This window comes from Bubalus kerabau, chromosome 18 (assembly GCF_029407905.1).
Source record: "Bubalus kerabau isolate K-KA32 ecotype Philippines breed swamp buffalo chromosome 18, PCC_UOA_SB_1v2, whole genome shotgun sequence".
Taxonomy (NCBI): domain Eukaryota; kingdom Metazoa; phylum Chordata; class Mammalia; order Artiodactyla; family Bovidae; genus Bubalus; species Bubalus kerabau.
Window position 1 is genome coordinate 12,379,444 of NC_073641.1, and position 25,214 is coordinate 12,404,657.

The window sequence follows — 25,214 nt, forward strand, 5'->3', positions numbered from 1 at the left end:
AAGACAGTATACAGAAAAACACCATAAGATAATTTTCTTCAGTTGTATATTGACCATAGATTTGTAAAGCCAATGTATACTTTAACCCCTTGCCATTGTCCCTTAAATTTGTTATTTTAGGTTTTGGATACTGTGTTTAATAGTCATGGAGGTTATACAATAAAGAGTTGGTCCACTTCCACAAAGGAAAATATATTAAAAGGTTCTTGGGTATCCTTCAGGAATATTCTGTGCACATATAAGAGTACATAGGGTTTTTTTTGGGAAATCTTAGCTCTCTGACCAGAGATTGAACCTGTGCCCTCTGCAGGGGAAACACAGAGTCCTAACCACCCAGACCATCAGATAAGTCCCATGTAAAAGTACATAGATTTTAAAGCTGCAAGATATGTCTGCTCCTACTTCTACCCCACAGTGGATATGTGGGTGTGTGGGCATGGGGAACACAAAAATTGGTTTACAGAAGTAAGGGTGTTAATGAATTGGTACTTGAGATGGAAGTGAGAAACTTGTTTTTAAACGTTTTATTTAGAATATAATTTGTTATATTTAGAATATGGTATGTATATATTTCTTGAATTGGTCTCATGCAAAAACATGTTACAGTTGAAGCTCTATTTATTGTGATGAAATAGTGTTTACATTTTAAGGCAGGGAAAAAAAACTTAAACATAAAAGTCTCCCTCCTCGTCTGTCTGGGTCTCCCCCTTCCCTAATATCCAGTGCTCATCAGCATTACACATTAACTAGACCTTCTTAAATACAGAAGTGTCTGCTTAACTGTGAAGATCAATTTGTTCTTTCTTCTGATGCTAGCAATGTACCATCAAAAAGGAACAGCATTCTTTCCCAACTCTGTAGGAGGTCACGGTGACTTGCTGTTCACTTTGTACAAGTTTGTATGTGTGTGTACTTAGTCACTCAGTCGTGTCTGACTCTTTGTGACCCCATGGACTGTAGCCCACGAGACCCCTATGTCAGGGGATTCTCCAGGCAAGAATACTGGAGTGGGGCGCCATGCCCTCCTCCAGGGGGTCTTCCCAACCCAGGGATTGAACCCAGGTCTCCCGTATTGTGGGCAGATTCTTTACCAACTGAACCTCCAGGGAAGCCCTTGTACAGGCTTATCTAGTCTATGTATCTTTGGTGAACTTTGTGCAAAATATCTGTATGTCATTTTGATGTATAATCTGCTGTCCTGAAAATGTATATGACTGTGCCTTCAACTTCTAACTTTGAAACAGTTCTAGGAGCTGAGAGTCTATCTCCCAGGTTATGATCCTTAGTTTGATTTGAATAACATTCCCTTTTTTCTTCTTGATTATTAATTGAATTTTTGTTGAAACTTGTGATTAATTATAGCAGTGTCCAGTAAGGGAAATATTAATACATTTGTTTTTTCCTACAGACATTACTCTGGGAATAAGTTATGCCCTGTGTGGTGGTTTAGTTGCTAAGTTGTGTCCATCTCTTGTGACCCTGTTAACTGTAGCTTGCCAGGCTCCTCTGTCCATGGGATTCTCCAGGCAAGAATACTGGAGTGGGTTGCCATTTCCTTCTTGAGGGCATCTTCCCGACCCAGAAATCAAACTCAAGTCTCCTGCATTGCAGGCAGATTCTTCACCAACTGAGCTACAAGGGAAGAGCTAGCAAAGTGAGGTGAAGTATTTTACAACTAAATGTCTCACACATTTGAGAAATCTGTTGTAAAGTCAAACTTCACACTTCGTAGGACCTTCAGTTTGTTAGGTTAAGTCGTGGTAAGGAGATGGGCTTCCCTCATACCTCAGTTGGTAAAGAATCCACCTGCAATGCAGGAGACCCTGGTTGGATTCCTGGGTCGGCAAGATCCCCTGGAAAAGGGATAGGCTACTCACTCCAGTATTCTTGGACTTCCCTTGTGGCTCAGCTGGTAAAGAATCCATCTGCAATGTGGGAGGCCTGGGTTTGATCCCTGGGTTGGGAAGATCCCCTGGAGAAGGGAAAGGCTACCCACTCCAGTATTCTGACCTGGAGAATTCCATGGACTGTATAGTCCATGGGGTCACAAAAAGTCGGACATGACTGAGCGACTTTCACTTTCAAGGAGATGGAGAGAAATAAAAGGGAATGAAGAAGAAAGGCAAGTAATAAAAGAAGCCCAAGAAAAAACGGATGGAGAATGAGAGGACAGTCTACTGGTCCTGGAAACTGAAGAAAGGATTCTCTTCTGCAAACCACTCCTGCTATATCTGTTCTTACTCTGTGTGCACAGTAATGAGTCTTTGCACAGTGAATAGTCTTTCTAGAAGGCTGAGTAGCCTGAGACTCTTAAGACTGGGGCTGAGTAACATGGGGTACAGTACAGAGCGAAATTAAAGCACAATTTAAGTCTTTTGTTGGTGCCCAGCTATACTTTACAGTGGCTGTTTGATGAGGTCAGAAGTGGGAGTAGGTGAAAGGTGCTGCTGATCACCCCAGAATTCACTGGTGATCCTAGCTGATGAACCTGAGGCTCAGAGTTTATGCAGTTTACTCAAATTTTTACATAGCCAAGATATGGACAAGTCAAACTTCAAAATCATAACGAAGTGCACTGATCTTCCCTGATTATTGAAAATGTGTGCCCTCTCCTCCATAACGGTTTTTGCAATCTTCCAAGAGGAAGGGTTCTCTTCCTCCTCTGAACTCGGAGCAGTGTTACACTTACCTTTCTCTCAGCATGTATCTCTTTCATGCTTTTACATATTTTTATATTTTTAGAAACTGTTTTGTTCCTATGAGGGCAGAGACTGTATTAGACTTCTTTGTATCATGCACCCTGCTTTGTACACTTTAGGCTTTTAATGCATTTGTTGCCTTTAACAAAAAATGGTTCCTGTAGATGAATTTAGGACTATTGCTCTGATTGCACAGGACTGCAAGGGCTTGATCACCTTATATTCACTGGATCCAAACCCTATCATTTTAGGTCAGAGATTAAGTGACAGACACTTGGATCACAGCTATGGGCAAAGTCTGATTCCTAGGCCTGCCAGTGTCCAGCCCACTATCAGTCTGCAGTCTTTCATATTAGGCATTCCTGTCCTGCTCCTGTGAGAAACCAAGGCAACCAACAATGGAAAACCCTACTTGAAATAAGGCATAAGTCACTGTAACTTAGCCCTTTTTACAGGGCTAGAGATGAACACCTATATGATTACCTTATCCTGGAGGAGGGCATGACAACCCACTCCAGTACTCTTGCCTGGAGAATCCCATGGACAGAGGAGCCTGGTGGGCTACAATCCATGTGGTTGAAGAGTCAGACACGATTGAAGCGACTTATCATGCATGCATGCGTGATTACCTAACAGGTCTGTGGTTAGCTGTAACCTGGTTTTCAGATATCAATGCTCTGCTCCTAACCTTCCTAATTGTAGGACTGCTAACCCCACACCCACACCCACAAGTCATGATCGCACAAAAGGGAATCCCTAATGGGATTATACACTTTACTCCCGAGGAAATTAATCCCCTTGCCTTCTGTCTCCAACCCCATTGGTCCTTTTGATCTATCAAATGCCACCTCCTTTGTGAAGACTCACACTTGTCCCTTCAGCTAAAAGTAACTTCCATTTTCTGAACTTTGCCACTCCCTCATGGCACCAAATTTCTCTAAATCTTGAATTACCGTTATGTACACCTTATCTTCCTTGTGTAACAAACAGTGAAGGCAGGGTTTGTGTCTGATTTATTTTTTACCTTAAACATCAAGCTTATGATTAAGAGGCAATGAACATGCTTTTTAGTCCGCCCAAATCTCTCGTTTGGGCTTTGGCAAAGGCCTTCTCACTGTTCCCTGGATTCCACTCTGGTTTTCCTGTCCTGATCCTTTTGAAACTAATCAGCTCAAGTTGCCCCTTACTCAAAGCCCTCCACAGATTTTCCATGTCCTCACTATACTGTGGCTACTGCTAAGTCACTTCAGTCGTGTTCGACTCTGTGCGACCCCTGAGACGGCAGCCCACTAGGCTCCCCCGTCCCTGGGATTCTCCAGGCAAGAACACTGGAGTGGGTTGCCATTTCCTTCTCCAATGCATGAAAGTGGAAAGTGAAAGTGAAGTCTTTCAGTCGTGTCCGACTCTGAGCGACCCCATAGACTGCAGCCTACCAGGCTCCTCTGTCCATGGGATTTTCCAGGCAAGAGTACTGGAGTGGGGTGCCACATGCTAACCACCGCCTGCCTCAAATGCCGTGCATTTGATGTTCTTTCAGGGTAGAATAGGGGCTATTAATAGAATACAGTTTAGGATACTAATATTGTTTGGTTCCTTATTCAAATCTGGTTCTGTTCCCTGCCATGGAGATCCTCTTTGGCTAGCTCTAGCACCTCTCTTGAGTGAAACCAGACTGCCTGGTTTGGAAAGTTGGCTTTACAACTTATTAGGTGTATGATTTGGGGCAATTAACCTTTTGCTTCCTCAGTTTCCTCATCAGTAAAATGCAGATAACAATTAAGACATATTGATTGCTTACAACAGTGCCCACGTAGTATATAACAAGGGTTCAGTAAGTTACTGCTCTTCCTCAGACTGCTTATCACAAACTGGTATTTTTACATATTGGTCTGTCTTCTACATTTAGAAGTAAGTTCCTCTACGGCAGGACTGTTTTATTGGTGATTTTACCCCTAGCTTCTAGAGCAGTGTCTTGCTATAAAGAACTTCAGTGAGTTTTGTTAAGAATGATTGGATTTATTCAATGTTTAAAAAAACATAAATTACTAAATTCTATTATTTCTTAAATGGGCTTTCCATAACTGTGAATACTGACAGATCTATGTACTGTACTTTGCTTTGGGGGAAACGTCCTTAGCCTTTATATTCAAGAGGAATATAGCCACAAAGAGGAACAGTGTATCTGGAAAAAAATCTAGTCCATTATACTGTGTTATTGAACTAGATCAGTTAAAGCTAACTTATTATATGGTAACACTAGAGTACTAAAAAAAAACTGGATAATTGCGTGCCTACCATATAGTTGCTTTGAGTAATTACTAGCAAATTAGTAATATAAAAGCACTTGAAAAAAATGCAGTAACAGAAGTTAAATTATAACTAAGATTCTGACTCCTGTATATACCTGTGTAACCACCACTGTGCTCTAGGTATAGAACACTTCCACCACTCCAAAAAGATCTCCCTGCCCTTTTGGAACAATTTCCTGTCTTCCCAAGGCAACCGTGTGGCAGGCAAAATAACAACTCCCCGAAAGATGTCCTTGTCCTCATGCCCAGAACCTGTGAATATGAACATACCTGTGACCATGTTATATAGCAAAAGGGACTTTGAGATAGGGGATTATTTTGGATTACCTGGGTGGGCCCAATATAACCACAAGAGTCCTTAAAAATAGAAGAGGAAGACAGAAGAGTGGGTCAGAGAAAGATGCTATAGTGAAAAAAGAGGCAGGAGAGATCTGAAGTGTAAGAAGCACATGACCTACTCTTGTTGGCTTTGAGGATGGAGGAAGGGGGTGGTCAAAAAATATAGGTGGTCTTTAGAATCTGGGAATAGCAGCAAAGAAACAGTGACCTCAATCACAACTATAGGACTGAATTCAGCCAGCAACTTGAAATGAATGAGGTAATGGATTCTGAGAGCCTTCATAAAGAAATGCAGCCTTGTGGCAACTTGATTTTAGGCCACTAAGTCCCATCTTCAGCTTCTGACTGCAGAAGTATAAGTTTGTGTTAAGTAATCTTCTCTGTTTTTGGACTTTACACGTATGGAACCATATAGACCTCTTTTGTGCTGTGCTTAGTCACCCAGTCGTGTCTGACTCTTTCAGACCCCAAGGACTGTAGCCCACCAGGCTGCTCTGTCCATGGGGATTCTCCAGGCAAGAATACTGGAGCAGGTTGCCATGCCCTCCTTTAGGGGATCTTCCCAACCCAGGGATCGAACCCAGGTCTCCTGCATTGCAGGCGGATTCTTTACCAGCTGAGCCAGCAGGGAAACCCAGACCTCTTTTGTAGCTGGTTTCTTTCACTTATTCTTTTTTGGGCTGTACCCTGTGGCATGTAGGAATCTAAGTTCCTGGACGAGGGATTGAACTTTCACCCCCTGCATCGAGAGCACAGTCATAACCACTGGACTTTCAGGGAAGTCCCTCACTTATGTTTTTGAGATTCACCTATATCGTTTCTAACAGTAATTTAAAAAACTGCTGAGTAGTAGTCCATTATAAATATACCATAATTTACTATCTATTGAGGATGGACATTTAGATACTTTTAGTTTCTGGCTCTCACAAACATGTACATTCTTGTTCCACTCTTTTTATAGACATGTTTCCATTTCTCTTGGGTAAAGACCCAGGAGTGGAACTGCTGGGTCACAGGATAGATATATGTTCAACATTAAAAGAAACTGTTGAACAGTTCTCCAAAGTGGCTGCATCATTTCATATTCCTACTAGTAGTGTCTGGGTTCCAGTTGGTCCGGAATTTAAGCAGACTGTATTCTGATTTTATGTATGAGAAAAAAAAAAATACAAACCAGAAGCTGATTTGCCTAAAGTCATATCTTCATGCTGCCTTCTCTTTCATCTTGATAGTTGTCAATCACATTAGCTTAATTTTCTTGCTACTTTTATGCCTTCTAAGGGAGATGACAATTTTATTTTTAAAGGGAAATATAATTTAAAAAAATGATGTAATATTGTACCTATCTACTTAAATTTTTTAATGTATAAAAATTACATTAAAACATCCATATGCAATTATTTTCCCACCACTCCAAAGTTTTAATATGTATTGAAGAATCTGGACCAGAAAATGTGTAAAGAGAAGACAAGGAATATCAAAATAACTTATAACAAATTTCTAAAACCTCTCACATATTAAAATTTGTAAGACAAAAATATGATTTACAATACATGTTTGCCATTATGGTATAGATAAGAAAATAGTACCCATACTAAAATTAATTCATCCTACTCATCAAAATTCCTAGTATAAGAGAGAAAATATTCAGATGCTTATAAATAGGTATTCAAAAGTTTCTTTTGGACAACATTCTTTGGTGTTCATAGAACTGCATATATTATTATGTATCTATTTATCATACAGTCTTTTCAGACTATACATTCAGTTTAAATCGGAAATGAAAAAATATAAATTAGATATTATTACAGAAAGTACTTATAGGGTATTTTGATTTCATAGTGCCCAAGGGTTTATGAACAAGATTTACTTATTAAACTTTAAAATAACCACCTAATTCTTTGATATTTCTTTTATAGCGATATGTTTCAGAAATTTTTTTTTTTTAAGTTACATTTTTAGGCAGAAAATTCAACTCTGAGTTGACAGTTATCTATGACTCTCTCCAGTGGCTCTTCCACAGTATATGGAGCTAAATGAAAAGATGAAAAGCCTAGCACTGCTTGGATACCAGCTTAATAAGCAACTTGGAATGCCAGATGCATAACAAGAAGTGGAATATTCTACTTTAGAAGACGACAAGTGAGTGAACAACATGGACACAACTTAGTCTAAGTTCTTTACCCTAATAAAGCAATTATTCATTTGCAAATATTACCAAAAGTAAAAAAAAAAATTTATTTTACAGAGTGGTTGACTTCTGTAACGCATCAAAATCTGTCATGCTGTCCTTCACATTCCCACTGCTGCCTCCTATCAGTGGCTGAGGTCTCTCCCAAGTAATTCAGTTTACATTTAAAGTGGCAACAAGGTTTTACTTAATGGATTTAAGTTATAATTAGAAACCAGTTTTATATACAGAAAGTCCATAAATATAGATCTTTTATTCCTATTTTATCCTAGGGCTATGCAAAAAAGTGACTAAATTTTTTTCATTTGGGTCTTTGTAATAAACATGTTACATACATCATTTACAGTGGAGATGCTTTCTGGCGGAAAGTAAACACACAGAAGTAATTTTGGTCTTCACTTGAATCCATCATTATATGTTCATTTTTGAAGATGATGTGATATTACATCACATTCACTCAAATTTCAGGTTTGCTATTTTACACGTAATTTCAACAATTATTTTACTTGTACAATTAATGCTTCATTCTATATTTAAATTCCTTTAAGAAAGATTCCTTGATCCACCTGTAGGGAGCTTTAAAAATTTTCTCAAAAGCAACAAAATGTTTCTGTACAATTATGTGCAATTTTCTTCCTTCTGGTGGTATTATAAATACCCGGCCTTTTAATCTTCATTGTTCAAACCCCAGCGGTAATTCCCAAGTTATCTCACATGATGTAAGTACCATCTTTATAGTATTTCATGGACTCCATTTGTTTTGTCATAGTCAGAACATCATGAAATCCAGTACTCAGGCCAGACATATGTTGAAAGTATGCTTCTTTTTCCACTTGAATCGTTAAATTGTTTACTCCAGCATCTTTAAGTATTCCTGTAACCTGTTATAAAAATCCATACATTGAAAAGCATTTAGATTAATGCATTTAGTGCACATGGATTAAATAATGAATATCACATTTTAAAAAACAGCCAGTCAGTGATACGTCCTTAAAGTAACATTTATTATTTAGCTGGAAAAATATTACATAGGATCTGTCAGGAGGCCAGTAGCTCACTGAACTCAAGAGGAGTAAAGGAGAACAGCGATTGTTTTTAATTTGGTAGGTCCAGAATAGGGGTACAGGGACTGTTTTCATCCTTATCGCCACCCTGCCAACTTTATTATTATTAACTTAGGACTATTTATAATAACTTATTTCTTGACCATCTGTTGGTAATCAAGGTGGATTACAAATGAACTTTTTTTACATTAACTTAAGCTTGTCCTCCACATAATAAAGATTGACTTTATTTTTACTATTTTTGGTTATAAAACAAATCTAAATGTAAAAAAGAAAGCTGTCCCTGGTCAGCTGTAAGGCTGATATTTTAAAAAAATTAAGTGACAATCGAGCTGTAGAAACTTATAATGTGTACAATTTAACTTATGAATTACCTCAACTGAAATTATTTTTAAAACTTAAGAGGATTACCTGCTGTACTATTCTTTGTTCCAGCACATCAGATGTCACCTGTATATGAATTGTTCCTGCCACAATACTGGCAGAATGACGCCAAAAATGTGGGTCTCGGTATGATATTAATCCTTCAATTTTCTGTAGCTGTCAAATAAAAGGAAAGGTGATATAAATGGACTTGAAAGGCTAATTTACTGAAAACAAAGCAGTCTTTCTGGTCCAGGAACCATTATTAAGCTGATTAAAAACAATAATAATAACAATAGTAAAGAGAGCCTAGAATTTAGAAGGGAATAGGAGGGACAACTACAAGCAAAGATGTCTACAGTACTGACCTGGCAGTGATGCCAGGGAAGGAAGTTTGGAATAGGACGTGAACAGGGTTACACAGGCGCCTTTATACACAATGGGTGCACACCTATTTTTACCTATATAACATGCACTTTACCTGTTTTAAACATCGGATATGTTTAGTGAACTACCTGTTTTCCTTTATACTGATACAAACATTCAAGTATTATTTTATATTTGAGATAGCACATTCAAAAGATAGCCTTCATGTTCAACAATACAGGCTGGTTAAATTCAATGGGAAAAAATTTACAAAGCAGTACAAAACATTTTTTTGGCCGTTTTTAATATTTTTAAAGTATTTTTCATAGAAAAATAACTCTTCAAAAGTATTTCTCTCCAGGTGGTGAAACTAACTATATATATTTTTTCTTTTTTATACTTTAAAACTTTCTGTAATGGATGTATATTAGTTTTGAAGTAAAATACTTTTTTTAGTAGGACATAGTAAAAACTTTTTTTTAATAGATACCAATTATGAGAAAGTGAGAAAACTTTACTAATTTTATTTATGAAACCACTGTGGTTAAAATGTTATACCTTATATATTCTAGATGCCAACTGTTCATCAGCAGATAATAATAAATGGCGAACTACAAGTTGAAATATATTCTATTTGTGTCTGGTTTTTCTATGAATTGCCTGTCCATATTTTCAGTTCATTTTCTATAAGACTGTCGTTTTCATTTTCATCTTGTTTGGCCAACTTAATTTCAAATACTATTTTAAAAGGAAGAAGAATAGTAAGGAAATTATACACAGTACCTTTTCTAAGGCAATATGTAGCTCTTTTTCATATTCTGGTGGCAGCCTCAGAAGTAGAACCTGACAGGCATCTTTAATCAGTGGGACAACACTGAGAAATATTAATACAGCAATAAAAAGAGAACAGAGGGGATCAGCAATGAACCATCCAAACTGCTCTATAAGAATGGTGGATACGATCACACCAATACTGCCGAGTGTGTCTGCCAAAACGTGTAGAAATACACCTACAAGTAAGGTACATAAAATATTAAAAATTAAAGCACATTTAATTTAGTTTTTTATTCATTCTACAAATATCACAAGGTATCTATTATCCACCAGGCACTCTGCTAAGGGCTGGTACTTCCAAATGATTAAACCTCCTCACTTCATCAAGGAATTCATGGCATAGAGGTGAAAGTAAAGATTTGGGCAACTATTAACAAAGTGGTGAGTTTTACGATGGTGTAGTTTGTCTGGGAACGACTCCTAGAAATCATACATGTGCCAACTCTTGACATTACTCAAATTATTTATATTAAAATATCAGAATGGGGAATTCTCTGGGAGTCCAGAAGTTAGGACTCTGCACTTTCACTGTCAAGGGCGCAGGTTCAATCACTTGTTGGGGAACTAAGATCCCATAAGCTGCACAGCACGTCCAAACAAGTATCAGAATAAATACCACATAAATGATAAATACTTCCCCTGTATTATTTTTTTACAGTACAATAAACATTTCCTAATTCTTTTACATGCAAGTGCATAATAACACAGTTTCCCTCGCAACTAATATTTATACAAGTGTTACTATGAAAGGGACTTTATAATTACAATAATTCATTTAAAAAAATTGACATTTATGAACATTTGTGGGCATTTTTGTATAACAGGTGATTTTAGATCTCTTAGCTACAGACTGTTTTTTTTAAAAAAAATTGTACCAGAAGCCCAATTCTTAGTACAGTATCAACTGAGAACAGTTGAAAGGTAGGGCAGTTTTTGGCCAGGACTCACCCCTCATGTTAGCGTTCATGCCTCTGCCTGCAGATCCGTGGCTGTGGCCGTGGCCGTGCCCATGGTCGCTGTGTCCATGCGCGTGGTGTGAATGGCTGTGATCAGACGAGTGACAGCTTCCTTGAGAAGCTCCATGGCTATGGTTATGGGCATGGCTAAAGGCACAGATACCAATAAGGTTTACTATCAGCCCTCCAACTGAGACTGGCTAGCAAAAAAGAGGAAAGAAACCTTTAAATTTGTAATTAAAAAAAAAAAAATTTGTTATCAAAAACTTACTATACAGCTATACGTTTTTTTTGTTTACAGTTTTGAAAATATAGTAAAACCTCACTAAATTCAAAAAGAAAAAATTTTAAAGTGTGAATTTTAGAATATTTTAGAAGCAGCACTTAAGTTTCAAATACCAAAGTGCTGACAAGTAAAAGGATTTAGGTTTGCTTTAATTAAATGATTAAGAATAAAAGTGTACTTGATTCAGGGTTTATGAATAAATAAATGATGCTCAAGTTTTGTCTTGTTTAAATAAGAGTTTGAAAGTACTGCTTAACTAGAGCATGTATACACTGTACCTGAAATCTCATTTATATTACTAGGTAAATTTCAATACTTTAAAAGACAATGACTGTAATTTACTAATGAGTGGACTCCAAATAAACATAGTCTTATTGTGCCTTAACTATAGTAAGATTTCCCAAAATAAAAAAAAGTGTAATGAAAAAGCATTTTTTCAAAAACAAAGTAAGCGGGATTATCTTGACTTAATGGTGCCACAATAATACCTCAGAGGATAAACAAAGTTACTTACCTTCATTAACACCTCTTACAAGGTGATTTGAAATAGTAGCTCATGGCACTATTTAATTTACATATATCTACAATTTCTCCTTTAGAGAAATCCATTTGTTTTATAAAAAGAACATATAAAATTAAGGGCACAGAATATTTTAATTAATTTTCAAAGCTAGTAAGAGACTAGCTTTGTAGTCTGTAGTAAACATGTATAGAACTTATTTACTTCTTCTCACGATTCAGACCATCTGTCTGTCAGATTTAAAAACTTCAGTCAGCTTTATGATCCTGAAGAGTGTTAATGAATTTTGAATGAAATAAAATACTGTTTGCAGAGACTTCATTAGATCATAAATACTCTCCTCTGTTGAGAAATACTTCATTTTTCTGTATTTCATCAGAATGAAAAAAAATAACAAAGTGAAAGGCCCCTCTAATTCTGCCCTCTAAGAGTTAGTCTCTCCTAAGAGGATGGTGTATATTCTATGCACAATACTAATATACATATATATATATATATACCTTTTAAAAATCAGTAACAGGATCATATTCAATACTATTTTATATTTTTTTTCACTTAGTACATACTGTAAATATTTTTCATGCCAGCATATATTGATATACCTTTCTTTTTAGTAGGTGTGTATTATTCTATTGGATGAGTGCCATTTAACTAGTCCTTTCATTGGTGAACACTGTTTTTCTTTTTTCCCTGCCATTGTACCATTATAAACAATGGTACAATGAATGGTGCACCCCTATACCCTTGTGTGAATATTTCTGTAGCAAATATTAAAGGTCAAAGATATAAGCATTTAAAAATCCAAAATATATATCCAAATTACAATTCAAAAACATTTACTATATGCTTCCATCAACAAGATTCATAATTGTTTTTAGTCATTTAATGATTAATAACAGACTGTAAAAAAAGAATATATATATATATTACTGAATCACTTTGTGGTAGATCTAAAACTAACATAACATTATAATAAAAATTCTACTATATTACAAAAAAAAATCCCTACCAATTAATAGTTGGCTTTCTATTATAAGCCAGGTGCTAAAATTTAAGAGTTAATATACACAATTCAGGTCCTGAAAATACATCTTAATTGTGGAAGAATGACAAATTAAACAACAGCTTTAAGTCAGTGTTGCTATAAGAAGACTGCACAGATACAATGGGAATATTCAAAAAGGGAAATCTAACATACTTTGTGGTGCAAAGAGAGGGATGAAGGGAAGGTATCCCACCAGAGGAGACATTAGAAGTAAAGGCTAAAAGGGCAGAATGTGGGAAAGGTATGAGAACTACAAGGAAAAGCACATGTAAAGGTTAAGGGGCACAGGGAGACTATTAAAAGTTACCATAGCACTAATTTAGAGTAATAAAGTCTTTGCAAATTTCCTCAGGTACCTAAAAACACATCTTCAAACAAAAACATTTAATAAGGCAGAAAAAAAATCTATGTTTTAGAATGTCATCTAATATTCTGACTACCAATGTACTGGAGAAAGGTGTATTAATTTCTAAGAGTCAGCAGTGTAAATATAAATAGCAAGATAGGAAGTTATGTTGAGTTAAATAAAAAAAAAAATAAAACCTTGTTAGGTCAATAATTACAAGTAGTTAAACAGTAGGGAAAAAGCTGCATGAGTAGAAACTAAGTAGTAAAATGAAAAGACTTACTGTTAACATGTGTGTGTCTAATTCCGGAGGATCAATTAACCTAGCCACCGACTCCATAAACACAAAGAAAGCTATTACCACTAGAAAAAGCCCGTTAATAAATCCAGAGAGAATTTCTATTCGGCCATACCTAAAAATGGAGAATATATTTTTAGAAAAGGAAGTTGACAAATGAAGTATTTTTAAAATATAAACATTATTATGTTATAAATGAGGAAATGAGTCCAGATTTTCAACTACACAAACAGTAAGACTTGAAAATTACCAAGATTTTAAATATCATACTACTGCTGGAAGGTTTATATGTTTTTTGGGATTTTATGTGTTTATCAAAGGCCTTCTTCAGTGTCCCCTCTTATATAAAGATGTCCTAATTTCTTAGCAAGAAGTTACTTTTCTCTCTTTCAAGACTTTGATGTTCTCTGTATCTGTCACAACACACAGATTCAACTTGTATCAAGATTTTTTGTATCTTTGGCTCATTCATCTTTCAAAATATAAACAGCTGAAAATAAGCTGAATTTATAAACCTATTTACAGTAGGTCTTTATCAAAATACTCTGAACAAATCAGGGATTCTAGTATTCACTGAATGATTCACTTAATGAAAGGATACTGCATGCATAATCACTTCAAAGTTTGAATTCTCTTCCTAACAGCAAAGACGTGAATGATCATGCACATTCCATGACCTCAAAGAAACACCGCTGGCCAAACAGCTCACTATTTAACTGATTTTTGCTACCTATCTATGAGAAGGATTTGTCAGGGAGTATGGTCTTAAGCTTACTGCCATTCAGTATTTATCAAATGCTTGGTTTATTTCCTCTTATCTACTTTAAAGAAAAATTAGGCTTTGAAAAATTAAATTTGTATTCAAGGTAGTAGAATTTTATCCCATGAGATGGAATTTGCTATTAACACAAGCCTTGATAGTCAGTGTACTTACCCATAGGAAAAAATCCGAGTTGCTTTCCATCTGCTCATCAGGGCTGCAAAAAGTCCCATGACCAAAGCAGAGCAGTCAAAGAGCATGTGAAATCCATCCGAGATCAAACCCAGACTATTGGTCAACACACCATAGAACAATTCCACAAAGGTAAAAAGCTAAAACATGTTCCAAAACAAAACAAAAAACAACAACAGGGGAATAGTTTTTATTTCCCCAAAAAACAATTGGGAAATACTGTTTTAAGATAAATTTATCAGAATTTGATCATAAGGAATTTAATGCTTAATTACCCAAAGCTTACTTGAAGATATACTGCCTCTTTCATTACTTAACTGATTCTCATACAAGAAATCTCATTTCATATAAATGGTAAGAAATCATGCTAAATCAGATATGTCCATCTTATAAATTATTTAAAAGGAGATAGCTTTATCTACATGTCTGTAGAACTCAATAAACTAGATTAGAAAATGTTAGCAATCTGGTTGGGAGTGAGATCCCATAAGGAGTACATTAGAATCTTTATAAGCTACTCTATTGATTTGAATGGCACATGAAACCAATGTCTCTAAAATACCTCAAAAGTGTTTAAGCAGTATGAATATGATCCTGGAATCTTTCTACTAGAGAAAATATTTTAGCCCACCTCTAACTATTAAAATTATTTGGGAATAACAAAAATTACACCAGAACGGTCAAAATTAAAAGATTAAGCCTTCAAAAAGAAAAAAAAAAAAGCTTAAGCTTTCAAGATATGCCACTAATATTTAAAACTCTTACCAGATTCAAACACAAGAAGTAAAAGATCTGCCTAGAGTCATTTTCCTCAAGAATTTGTTTTAGTGATTCCTTAATAAACCTAGGGATGGACTGGGAACTATGCTGAAAAGCGTCACCCATGAAGTTATAAAGAGGTGTTCCTTCAGGAGAATATCCAACGAGGGTACCTTTCTGTCCTTTCTTAGAAGGAGATGATAAGATGTTGGCAGCTAAAAAAAGGAAAAAAAAAAATATATATATATATATATATATACACACACACATATATTACAAAAATTTAAAAAGTTTAACCTACAGAACCCAACAGTATCTCTCAGCACTTATGTAAGCACTGAACACACTCCCCAGTTGAATGAATGAGCCGCTAGGGGAAATGCTCACATAAGGTGAAGAACACAGCGCTGACCACCACTCCTCCAGAAAGCACGTGCTCCGTGCCCTCCTGGAGTGCTGCTCTGTCCACAGCCCGGAGTTGGCCTGCTATCGGATGTGTCCAAAACTTTCCAAACAGTAGAGCGCTGATAAAAATGGGAAAGGATCCATAGCGGGCACATTTGGAAACTTCCATTTTGACTGAACAAATGGACTCGACATAGAAATCCAGGATCATGACAAAAAAAATAACCGTTGAGAAAGGCATAATGAGAGAAAACCAAGAATCGACTTTACTCTGGAAATTAAAAAAAAAAAAAGTTAATACCATATGGGTATAAAGTTCACATCTTATATTTCAGTTAATCCGTTTATGTGTACACAAGTATTTCCATGATTCAATACAACTTGTAAAATGACAAAATATGAGTTATAAGATATTGGCACATTTTCCTTGTATTCCCCAAAGTATTAAAAAAAAGAAGCACTATGGTTTAATAATTTTATAAATACTTGGTGATGTACAATCCTTGGGTTTTTGGTTAAGTATTAAATTATTCTGGGTAGTATTTAACTGATTCCTTCAGGCCACAGGGATGGGAGGGGTATATAAATGTAACAGTACTTGATTTGTATTTCCTATAAACAATAAAGTTAACTCTAAAAAATTTTCAAAACCTATAAAGAAAATACAAAGAAATTTAAGCCACTTGCAGCATCAAACTGAAATAAAATATAATGTATTGAACTAAAATCTATAAGTAATAGTAATTTATTTTACTTATTACCAATAAATTCCTGCTCTTACCTCAGTTGTCACAGAAAGAACAATGACCCATGGGCATAAGAGAAGTACAGAAACGATTTGGGATAAAGCTTGAAGACGTTTGGCTCCACCAACATCTATAGAGAGTTTTCTGGAAGCTGTATGAAAACCAACTTTACAACACAAAGCCAGTACTAGCAACAATACTCCACCCTGTGAGAAAAGTAGATAAATCTTAATAGAAGAGTTCAATACTTAAGCTTTAAATACATAATATTTAAAGAAGTGGAGCTAGCATGTTTTTTTCATAACCCAAATTACTGAACTACTTAAATGGTTGGCAGTATTGTAAATAATTTTAAATGCACTTTTAAAGTTATTGTTGCTTTAACTTTTCAGAATCTCTCATGTTAAGAACAAAGAAAAGAAAACATACCTTGTGATCTGCCACACCTAAGAAGGCAATGGCTGTGTAAAGCATGTGGGTTAGAGCACTGTCATGATGTCCTTCAGCTAAGTGAGCTGGAGTAAAGGAAAAAAATTTAACTCTTTGAATCCTGAAGTCCTCCTGGAATTTACCTACTATTTTGGGTTGACTATTTATTAGTCTGAGGGCCCCAAACCTGACTATCCTCAATAATGTTTCCCTTAAAAACAAAATAAAATAATGAAAAAATTAATTTAGGGAACATGATTTGTAAATTAGAATGGCTTGTATATACTTCTTTTGTTGTCTCCAAGACAAGTATAATAGTGCTTAAGGCATAGTTGTTAAATTTTAGTACATAACCTCCTAAAGACATATGCATGCATACTAGAACAAAGTGATGAGAACAAGGAACCTCCTTAGACCACTCCTACCTGATTCAATTAAGGTTGATCTTTTGGAATGCCATGTAAAACTCAGTCCTAAATCTGCTTCTTAGTCATTGATAGCATAAGCCTCAGCAAAATAAGCAGCAAGCAAAAGAGGGTAGGGTGGGCAACAGTTCTTTAACAGTCAACCCAAAGTTTTGCAAAAGTATGCCATTCTCTTTCACTGTAACACAGTAAACTGGTCTTAGTTAATGAATAGGTTTTAGGGCAGTATCAATCACCAGAAGATTCAAAACTGGTGTTCTGAGACCTGCTAATGGAGAGGGCTAAGGTAACTAAAGGGTATGTGGATAGGAAAGAACAAGCCATGTCTGCAGAGGAAAATGAGTAGATATATTTGATTGGAAGTTGGGTTTAGTCAGTATAAGAGAGGAGTGGGGGGCTGAGTTGGAAATAGTTTAGAGCAAGACAGTGAATACCAGATTAAGGAATTTAAACTTCTTTCAGGTAAGAAGATGCCAAAGGTTTTTGCATTTAATTTCAAAAAAGTTTATATTTAATAACTGCCACTGCCTTCTAAAGGGAGCATTTAAATTGTTAAATTACAAGGGAGCAAACAGATTGATTTTGTTGAGTGAGTAAATCATACATATATATGTATACACATACATACATTAGCGCCACAACATTCTAAAATTCTTTCATTGTCCCAAAATTGCTGAAAATTTAGGGTGCTTTAAAAGATATTTAACTTAGAACAAATTTATTCACTATTTGAATACTGATTTAGAATACCTACATTAATCTATGAAAGTTTCATTCACGATTGATTAGTTTAATTCAGTTACTCCTTCTTTCCCATTCTGCCAGTCTTCTGTTTTTCTGTAAGACTAAAAAACTCCCATCTTCTGCAAAAGGATACGGTGTTCAGCCATTTTAGCCATGAGATCATCATTGTCGAAAAGCAACAGGCAAATCACAGCAATAATGAAAAAAGCAGCCCCCCTTGTCTGAAAATGAAGAGAATAATACCAAGAGTGGCTTTTTCAAGTGTTGATTTTTAAGACCATGACTATACAAATGCTAAAGAAAATTTTTTCAAATACCTATTTAAAGATAAAATAACATTTGACATTAAAATCTTTATACTATACAATGTAAATTTATAGTATTAACAGTAAGATGCAAAAGTAAAGAGCTCCCATAAATTCTGCAGTATGTTTTCAGGGCACTTTAAGACACTTAATAATGACAACTTCAGTTGTGTCTTTGCTACTGTGAATAGGGATATTTCCATGCACAAACTGTTACATGTTCACAGAACTAATCTTCTTAAATGTTACTTTGCTTCTGTCTGAAAAGCCCAAGTAGCTAAGGAATAATTAGTAGTGACATTTTATTCTATAACATGCAACAGTTATAGTGAAGACAGTTGATATACAATAATATCAGTACTCTACTTATCATTCTTCTAGGGAAAAAGAACTAAGAGGACATGTTATGAAAATCAGCAGTCAACTCTAATATCTAGTAAAGGTTTATACACACTTCTTAAGTTCTCATTCCAGGAAAGGATTTTGATAAAAGACAATTAGAGGAAGGACATACTATCCAGGTTTACGCAAATACTTCAGAATTTTTCACACACAAGCAATCTAAATAGCACTACTGTACATTCTCTAGTTATAAATTTACAGGTGTAATACCAGGTACTTTCAGAAAATAAAAATGTTAAGTGCAAAATGAGGATTTTTGTTCATTACAAGATAACCACTGTACTTGATAAATTCCCTATTAGTGTGGTAGGTATTTTGACAAAGTCAGTATACATAAGCCATACAATTTAAAATTTCCTAATTTTCATTGAATCAGGACATGGTAGATTAACAATACCCAAACATGGAGACTATAACTTAAGACTTTTGTTGCAAAGAGGGCACTGAGGATTCTGTAGTACTTCACAGTCAGAACTAAAAAAAAAAAAACACCACAGTTCTGGTTAGATGCCTAGATTCATTACCGACACTAACGAGAGGACATGTAAGATCTATACTCTCCTTTTAGTGCAGTAAAATTTTTAATGTTTTAAAGTCATTTGTTAATGGCACCCCACTCCAGTACTCTTGCCTGGAGAATCCCATGGATGGAGGAGCCTGGTAGACTACAGTCCATGGGGTCACGAAGAGTCGGACACGACTTAGCGACTTCACTTTGACTTTTCACTTTCATGCATTGGAGAAGGAAATGGCAACCCACTCCAGTGTTCTTGCCTGGAGAATCCCAGGGACAGAGGAGCCTGTTGGGCTGCCGACTATGGGGTTGCACAGAGTCGGACACGACTGACGTGACTTAGCAGTAGCAGCAGCAGCAGTATTTATTTTATGAGTTGTCTTTGTCCTTAGCTCATTTATGTTGAAGATCTTCAGCATTTTTTTAAACTATTTGAGTGATGTGAGTATATATTTAATGTAAAATTTTGTGGCAATTTGTTACCATTGTTAGTTTGCACAATTATTTTTCAAATATTTTTATTTATTTATTCTTTTGTCTGTGCCACATGGGATCCTAGTTCCCCTCCCAGGAAAGCGTCCCCTGCAGTGGAAGCTCGGAGTCTTAACCACCGGACTGCCAGGGAAGTCCCTGCACAATGGTATCTGTTATGCAGATGTTTGTAATCATTATGAAGTCACAAGTACGGGTTTTCTCTTTTTTTTGACATTGATTTTGGAGTACGCTGTGAGTACACTTAACATTTCTCTGATTTTTTGACATTGATTTTGGAGTACGCTGATTGATTTTGATTTTGACATTTCTCTGATTTTTTGACATTGATTTTGGAGTACGCTGTGAGTACACTTAACATTTATTTTGGAATACTCTGTGAGTGAAGGGAAAAGATTAAATAGTAGCATATACTTTAATACCCATAGATCCAATCTGAAATGTACAAGCTGGGCGGACTCACTTTGCTCTACTTGGCATATTGCTTTGGTCACTTTATTTTATTCACTACTGAGCCAGAAAGTCCCTTTCAGAAAAGAGACTGTTATAGCTTATTTGCCTTTATTTCTCCTTTCCTGTGTAACACAGGAAGCATTTAATTTGGTAAGTAAAAGTATTGTAGCTGCAAGAACTTTTAATTGCATATTGATAAATTTACTAAAAATAAATTAATACTTAAATTATATAAGATGAATACGGTTGCCTACTTGGCAAATGTTCATCAAACTTTAAATATAACAAGTTTTTAGGGACATCTTTTCCAAAAATGATGTACAGGAGTTAAGAATGAAATAGGGGAGGGCTCGGGTAAAGCATGAAGGAGATGTTTGCAGTGATTGATCAGTTCTGTATCTTTGACTATCGTGATGGTTAAACAAATCTAAACACACACATACATACACACACACACACACACACACACACACACACACACACAGAGTGTATGTAAAACTGGTGAAATCGGAATACTGTCTATGGGTTGTACCGATGTCAGTTTCCTGGTTTTGACAGCGTACTTGAGCTGGTAAGAAGCTACTGCTGACACTGAGTGAAGCCACAGGGACCTCTCTGACTGTATTGGCAGCCTCCTAGGCTTCCCAGGTGGCTCAGTGGTAAAGAATCTGCCTGCAGTGCAGGAGACAGGAGATGTGGGTTCAATCCCTGGGTCAGGAAGATCCCTTGGAGGAGGAAGTGGCAACCCACTCCAGTATTCTTGCCTGGAAAATTCCATGGACAGAGCAGCCTGGCAGGCTGCAGCCCATGGGGTTTCGAGGAGTCGGACATGACTTAGTACACACACACACACATATGCAGGAATTTATAATGATTTCAAAATAAACAGTAAAAAATAGAACACTTGTGAGAAAAATTTATAATTAGCAAAAAGCCTCTACATTCTTTTAAATGGGAAAGGATATACTATTTTATTGCCTTGGATAATATTTTACTTGTATACTTTCAATTTTCAAATAACGGAAAATTCTACCTTTGCTGGTCCTCCTCCAGAACTAGTGAACAAAACACTGAGCAGTGAGATGACAACAATATCACTGTGCTCGAAAAGCAGCAAGGTCCTACAAACAAAACACCGTGATTCATGAAGTATGTCTGATCTGTATCAGGAAGCAGGAATTCAACCGATTAAGGGAGAAGAACAAACATCTTTCCCCTTGATTTCATAAACCATTATGGAAAAAATAAACATGCACAGCTGCCCTGGAAAACATTCTGGCATTAAGTATCTTAGAAGGTTGTAACTACAAATATCTAATAATACTACTTGTAGGATTATATCATACATATTTCTTATATACATGTACCAGGAAACACTTGTAAGATACCAGCATTGTTTGCGATATCCCTAAGCTGGAAACAACCTTTCTACTCACTGATGAGAGAATGGGTAATATAATATAGAATGTATCCATTCAAAGGACTATTACACAGTGGTAAAAATGAAGGAAATTCCATGAATATACACAAATTCTAAGAAATACAGAATTGTATACTTTAGAAGTGCTGCAGACTGAATGTTTGTGTCCCCCTCCTTTCCCTAAGGTTAAACTCAATCCCCAACATGACGGTATTAGGAGGTAAGGAACACCTTTGAGAGGTGCTTAAGGTTATGAGGGTGAAACCCTCATAAATGAGATTAAAGTCTTTATAAAAAGAGACCAAAGGGAGCGCCCTTGCCCCTTCTGCTATGTCAGGTTACAGTGAAGAAACAAGATGGCTTTCTATGAACCAGGAAGAGGTCTCTCATCACACATCCAGTCACCTGTACCTTGATCCTGGCCTTCCTGGCCTCCAGAATCGTAAGAAACAAATGTGCCTTTTTTTAAAGTCACCCAGCCCATGGTATTTTTGTTACAGCAGCCCAAATGGACTGAGACAAAAAGAGCGAATTTTATGGTATATGAATTATATTTCAAAAAGCTAACATAAAACTCAAAGAACTATATACACATATGTGTATATATACACACACTACATGCATCAAAATGAGCAAATCTCAAACATAACACTGAATGTAAAAAATAGGCTGCACAGAAGTACACGCAATGTAATTCTATTCATATCAAGTAAAAAATCTGCAAAAAAGAAATACTGGTTACATCTGATGGTAGCCAGAGACAGGGATTTAATCAGGAGGGGGATTCATAAGACACCAGAAGAACTGGTACGGTTTTATTTGGGGTAACACATGAATGTTCATATTTATTTAGATTTATTGTTTTATATGTATGAAATATTAAAAAATTATTGCTAGCTGAAGGGAGCTTATAGGATCTACAGATCTTAAGCTTCTCATTAAGAAAATTTTCATTTTTCCTCTGTACTCAAAAATCTGTAATGAAAACATGGCAGTGATTATTTCAGTTCTGTTAACATTTGGGAAATTACAATTAAAAAAATAAATATATATTATATATAAAAATATATATTATATATATTTATATAAATACAAATACATATATTTATATATATATTAAATATATCAGCAGAATGACAGTAACTTGAAATACGACAGGCTATGAAACACCAAAGAAGTCTATGATCAAGAAGCTGAATGACGATTTTAGTAAAAGAATGAGAGGGGCAGCGCTGGCAGAGGAGCTGGTGGTACTGAGGGTTGTAAGGGCAGAAACAGATGACTCAATGAGGAGCCAAGTAAGAATTAACAACTTTCCCCCTTCCTTCCCTGACACTCAGTGATGGTGATTTAGTAACAAACAGACCACAGGATCACTTTAGGAGTAAGAAATTATCAGTCAGTCATATTTAAACATAAACTGAAAAGGCTTTCCCCAAGCTGAAAAATTCCAGCCAGCTTTCCCACCACTCCAGGATCCTACTGCTGTTGTGGACAGCGATGCGACACTGGAGTTCTATATATTCCCTTTCGAAAAGCACAGGGTAAACAAGCTAAAGGGAGACAACCCAGAGCTCCTTTATTCGCTGGGAGAGGAGAAAGCCTTTTCACAAAGCAGGTCTCACTGATCACCTTCTACTCTGTCCACTCCATCACCCTGAGTGAATTTCTTTAGAATACCCTTCAGCTTACTCCTTGCTTCTTGTCCCCATTTTCCTCCCTCATCAATGGCAGGGTACTTTTTTCTTATAATTTTGAGAGAGAGAAACATTAAGACTTAGACACAGTTGCACCTATCAAATTCTTATTAGATTAAGTGGCCCTAAAGCATTTTGCCCCCTGAACTGACCAATTTACATAAAAGAATCTATATAGACTTCGGGGAATATGAAACGCGAGTTAACGCATCTTCAATCTGACGACTGGCACATTATTTCCAAGGCATTTGTTTATGACCATACCTTTCACATACCTTCTGTGGTACTACAGGACTTTCAGAGTGGGGGGAGGGAGCATTTTTAAAAGATTCTGCTCTCCTCGTTATCGGCTGATTTTATTTACCATTTTAGACTTTTCATCTCTAAAATCAGCTGCTAAAATGGATATAATCAATGAATAACAAAAAAGCCATTTATGCTAAAATTTTTCTGAAACTGTTTGGTGGACTCTACTAAAATGTCTATGACAGATCATGAACAATACATTAACGCTACTCAACAAAGAATAGTCCACAGACTAAACAGGTCCTCAATATACATGTATGCTCACTTAGTTGTACCCCATGCTATTGAAGTGAAAGAAGCATTTGTATATAACTGACAAAAAAATTTGACATAAAACATAATGGCAAAAAACTAATATTCAAAATGAAGAAATAAAAACACTCAAAACATGCATTTCTATTTACCTTAGTGGTCCACAAAGCGTGAGGCCAAAAAACCACAAGAGTGAAATGATACACCCAGCAATCGCATGTTTAAATATTTTGATCCACTAAAAATGGAAACAAAAAATTAAAAATTTCAGTCATGTTTAGCCAGATATCTCAAAATCTTAAACAAAACACATAGGGGAAGATAATGGTAACACAAATATTTTAAAGGCCAAATAATTACATATTTTGAAATTAAGCAGAAATTATTAAGATGTCTTGATTAAATCTAGATTTACAAGATATTACTCTGTTTTGCATTTTCTATATTCTTCTCTGGTGCTAGATCCTGAAATCTTTTTCTATATACAATTTTCTCCATTTTTTACATTAGTTCTCACAAGTTTGCCAGGAACATAAAATGTTTTAGTCTTTAAATTCTTCTCCAGCAGGAATAGTCAATTCTCCAATTATTTGAAAAGAGGGCAGGGCAGGGCGGGGGGTGGGGAGTTAAGATGGGGTTTAAAAATTAATCCTGTTTTAAAAAATCTTCTTGGTCCTCTAAAACAGAGGTACTTAAATTTCTTTCTAATAAAAAATCATAGCACAGGTTTCTAAGTTGTGGCATAAAGCAAACATGTAGTAGGGTATAAGTGCTGTCCAAAGAAGTGGTAATGTGAGATGATTATGCAGAATGTAGGACATTTCTGGGTATGCATCCTGAACCTCAGATGCTTAAAGAAAATAATAGTGATGACAAGGGAGACGGCTAGTATGCATTGCATACTCACTACTTGGGTTTTCCCAGGTGGCACTAGTGGTAAAGAACCCGCCTGCCAATGTAGGAGACGTAAGAAATGCAGGCTTGATCCCTGAGTTTGGAAGATCCCCTGGAGGAGGGCATGGCAACCCACTCCAGTATTCTTCCCTGGAGAATCCCTATGGACAGAGGAGCCCGGCAGGCTACAGTCCACTGGGTTGCAGAGAGTCTGAAGCGACTTAGCACTCACAACATGTCCAGCACTATTTAAAGAACTTTACATATATTAATCCATTTATTCCTCATAGCTTCATTAGGAAAGCATTACCATCTGCATTTTCAGGTGAGAAACTGAAGGTAAAGAAATTAAGTAACTTACTTTAAGTAAGAGTTAGTAACTACAACAGCCAAGAATCTGTCT

General features: G+C 36.0%; 1 protein-coding gene across 1 annotated transcript in view; it reads right to left on the reverse strand.

Annotated features, from left to right (window-relative positions):
• Positions 1-6,744: 6,744 nt before the first annotated feature.
• Positions 6,745-25,214, reverse strand: part of SLC30A5 (solute carrier family 30 member 5) — a 33,613-nt gene continuing 15,143 nt past the window's right edge. Inside the window, exons 4-16 of the mRNA XM_055554513.1 lie at positions 24,070-24,155; positions 21,276-21,363; positions 18,210-18,297; positions 16,908-16,984; positions 16,514-16,684; positions 15,715-16,003; positions 15,334-15,542; positions 14,551-14,708; positions 13,602-13,731; positions 11,114-11,321; positions 10,115-10,341; positions 9,014-9,142; positions 6,745-8,419 (exon numbers count right to left, since the gene is read on the reverse strand). Of these exons, the coding sequence (XP_055410488.1) occupies positions 8,249-8,419; positions 9,014-9,142; positions 10,115-10,341; positions 11,114-11,321; positions 13,602-13,731; positions 14,551-14,708; positions 15,334-15,542; positions 15,715-16,003; positions 16,514-16,684; positions 16,908-16,984; positions 18,210-18,297; positions 21,276-21,363; positions 24,070-24,155 (2,031 nt within the window). The 3' untranslated portion in view covers positions 6,745-8,248. The remainder of the gene's footprint in view (positions 8,420-9,013; positions 9,143-10,114; positions 10,342-11,113; positions 11,322-13,601; positions 13,732-14,550; positions 14,709-15,333; positions 15,543-15,714; positions 16,004-16,513; positions 16,685-16,907; positions 16,985-18,209; positions 18,298-21,275; positions 21,364-24,069; positions 24,156-25,214) is intronic.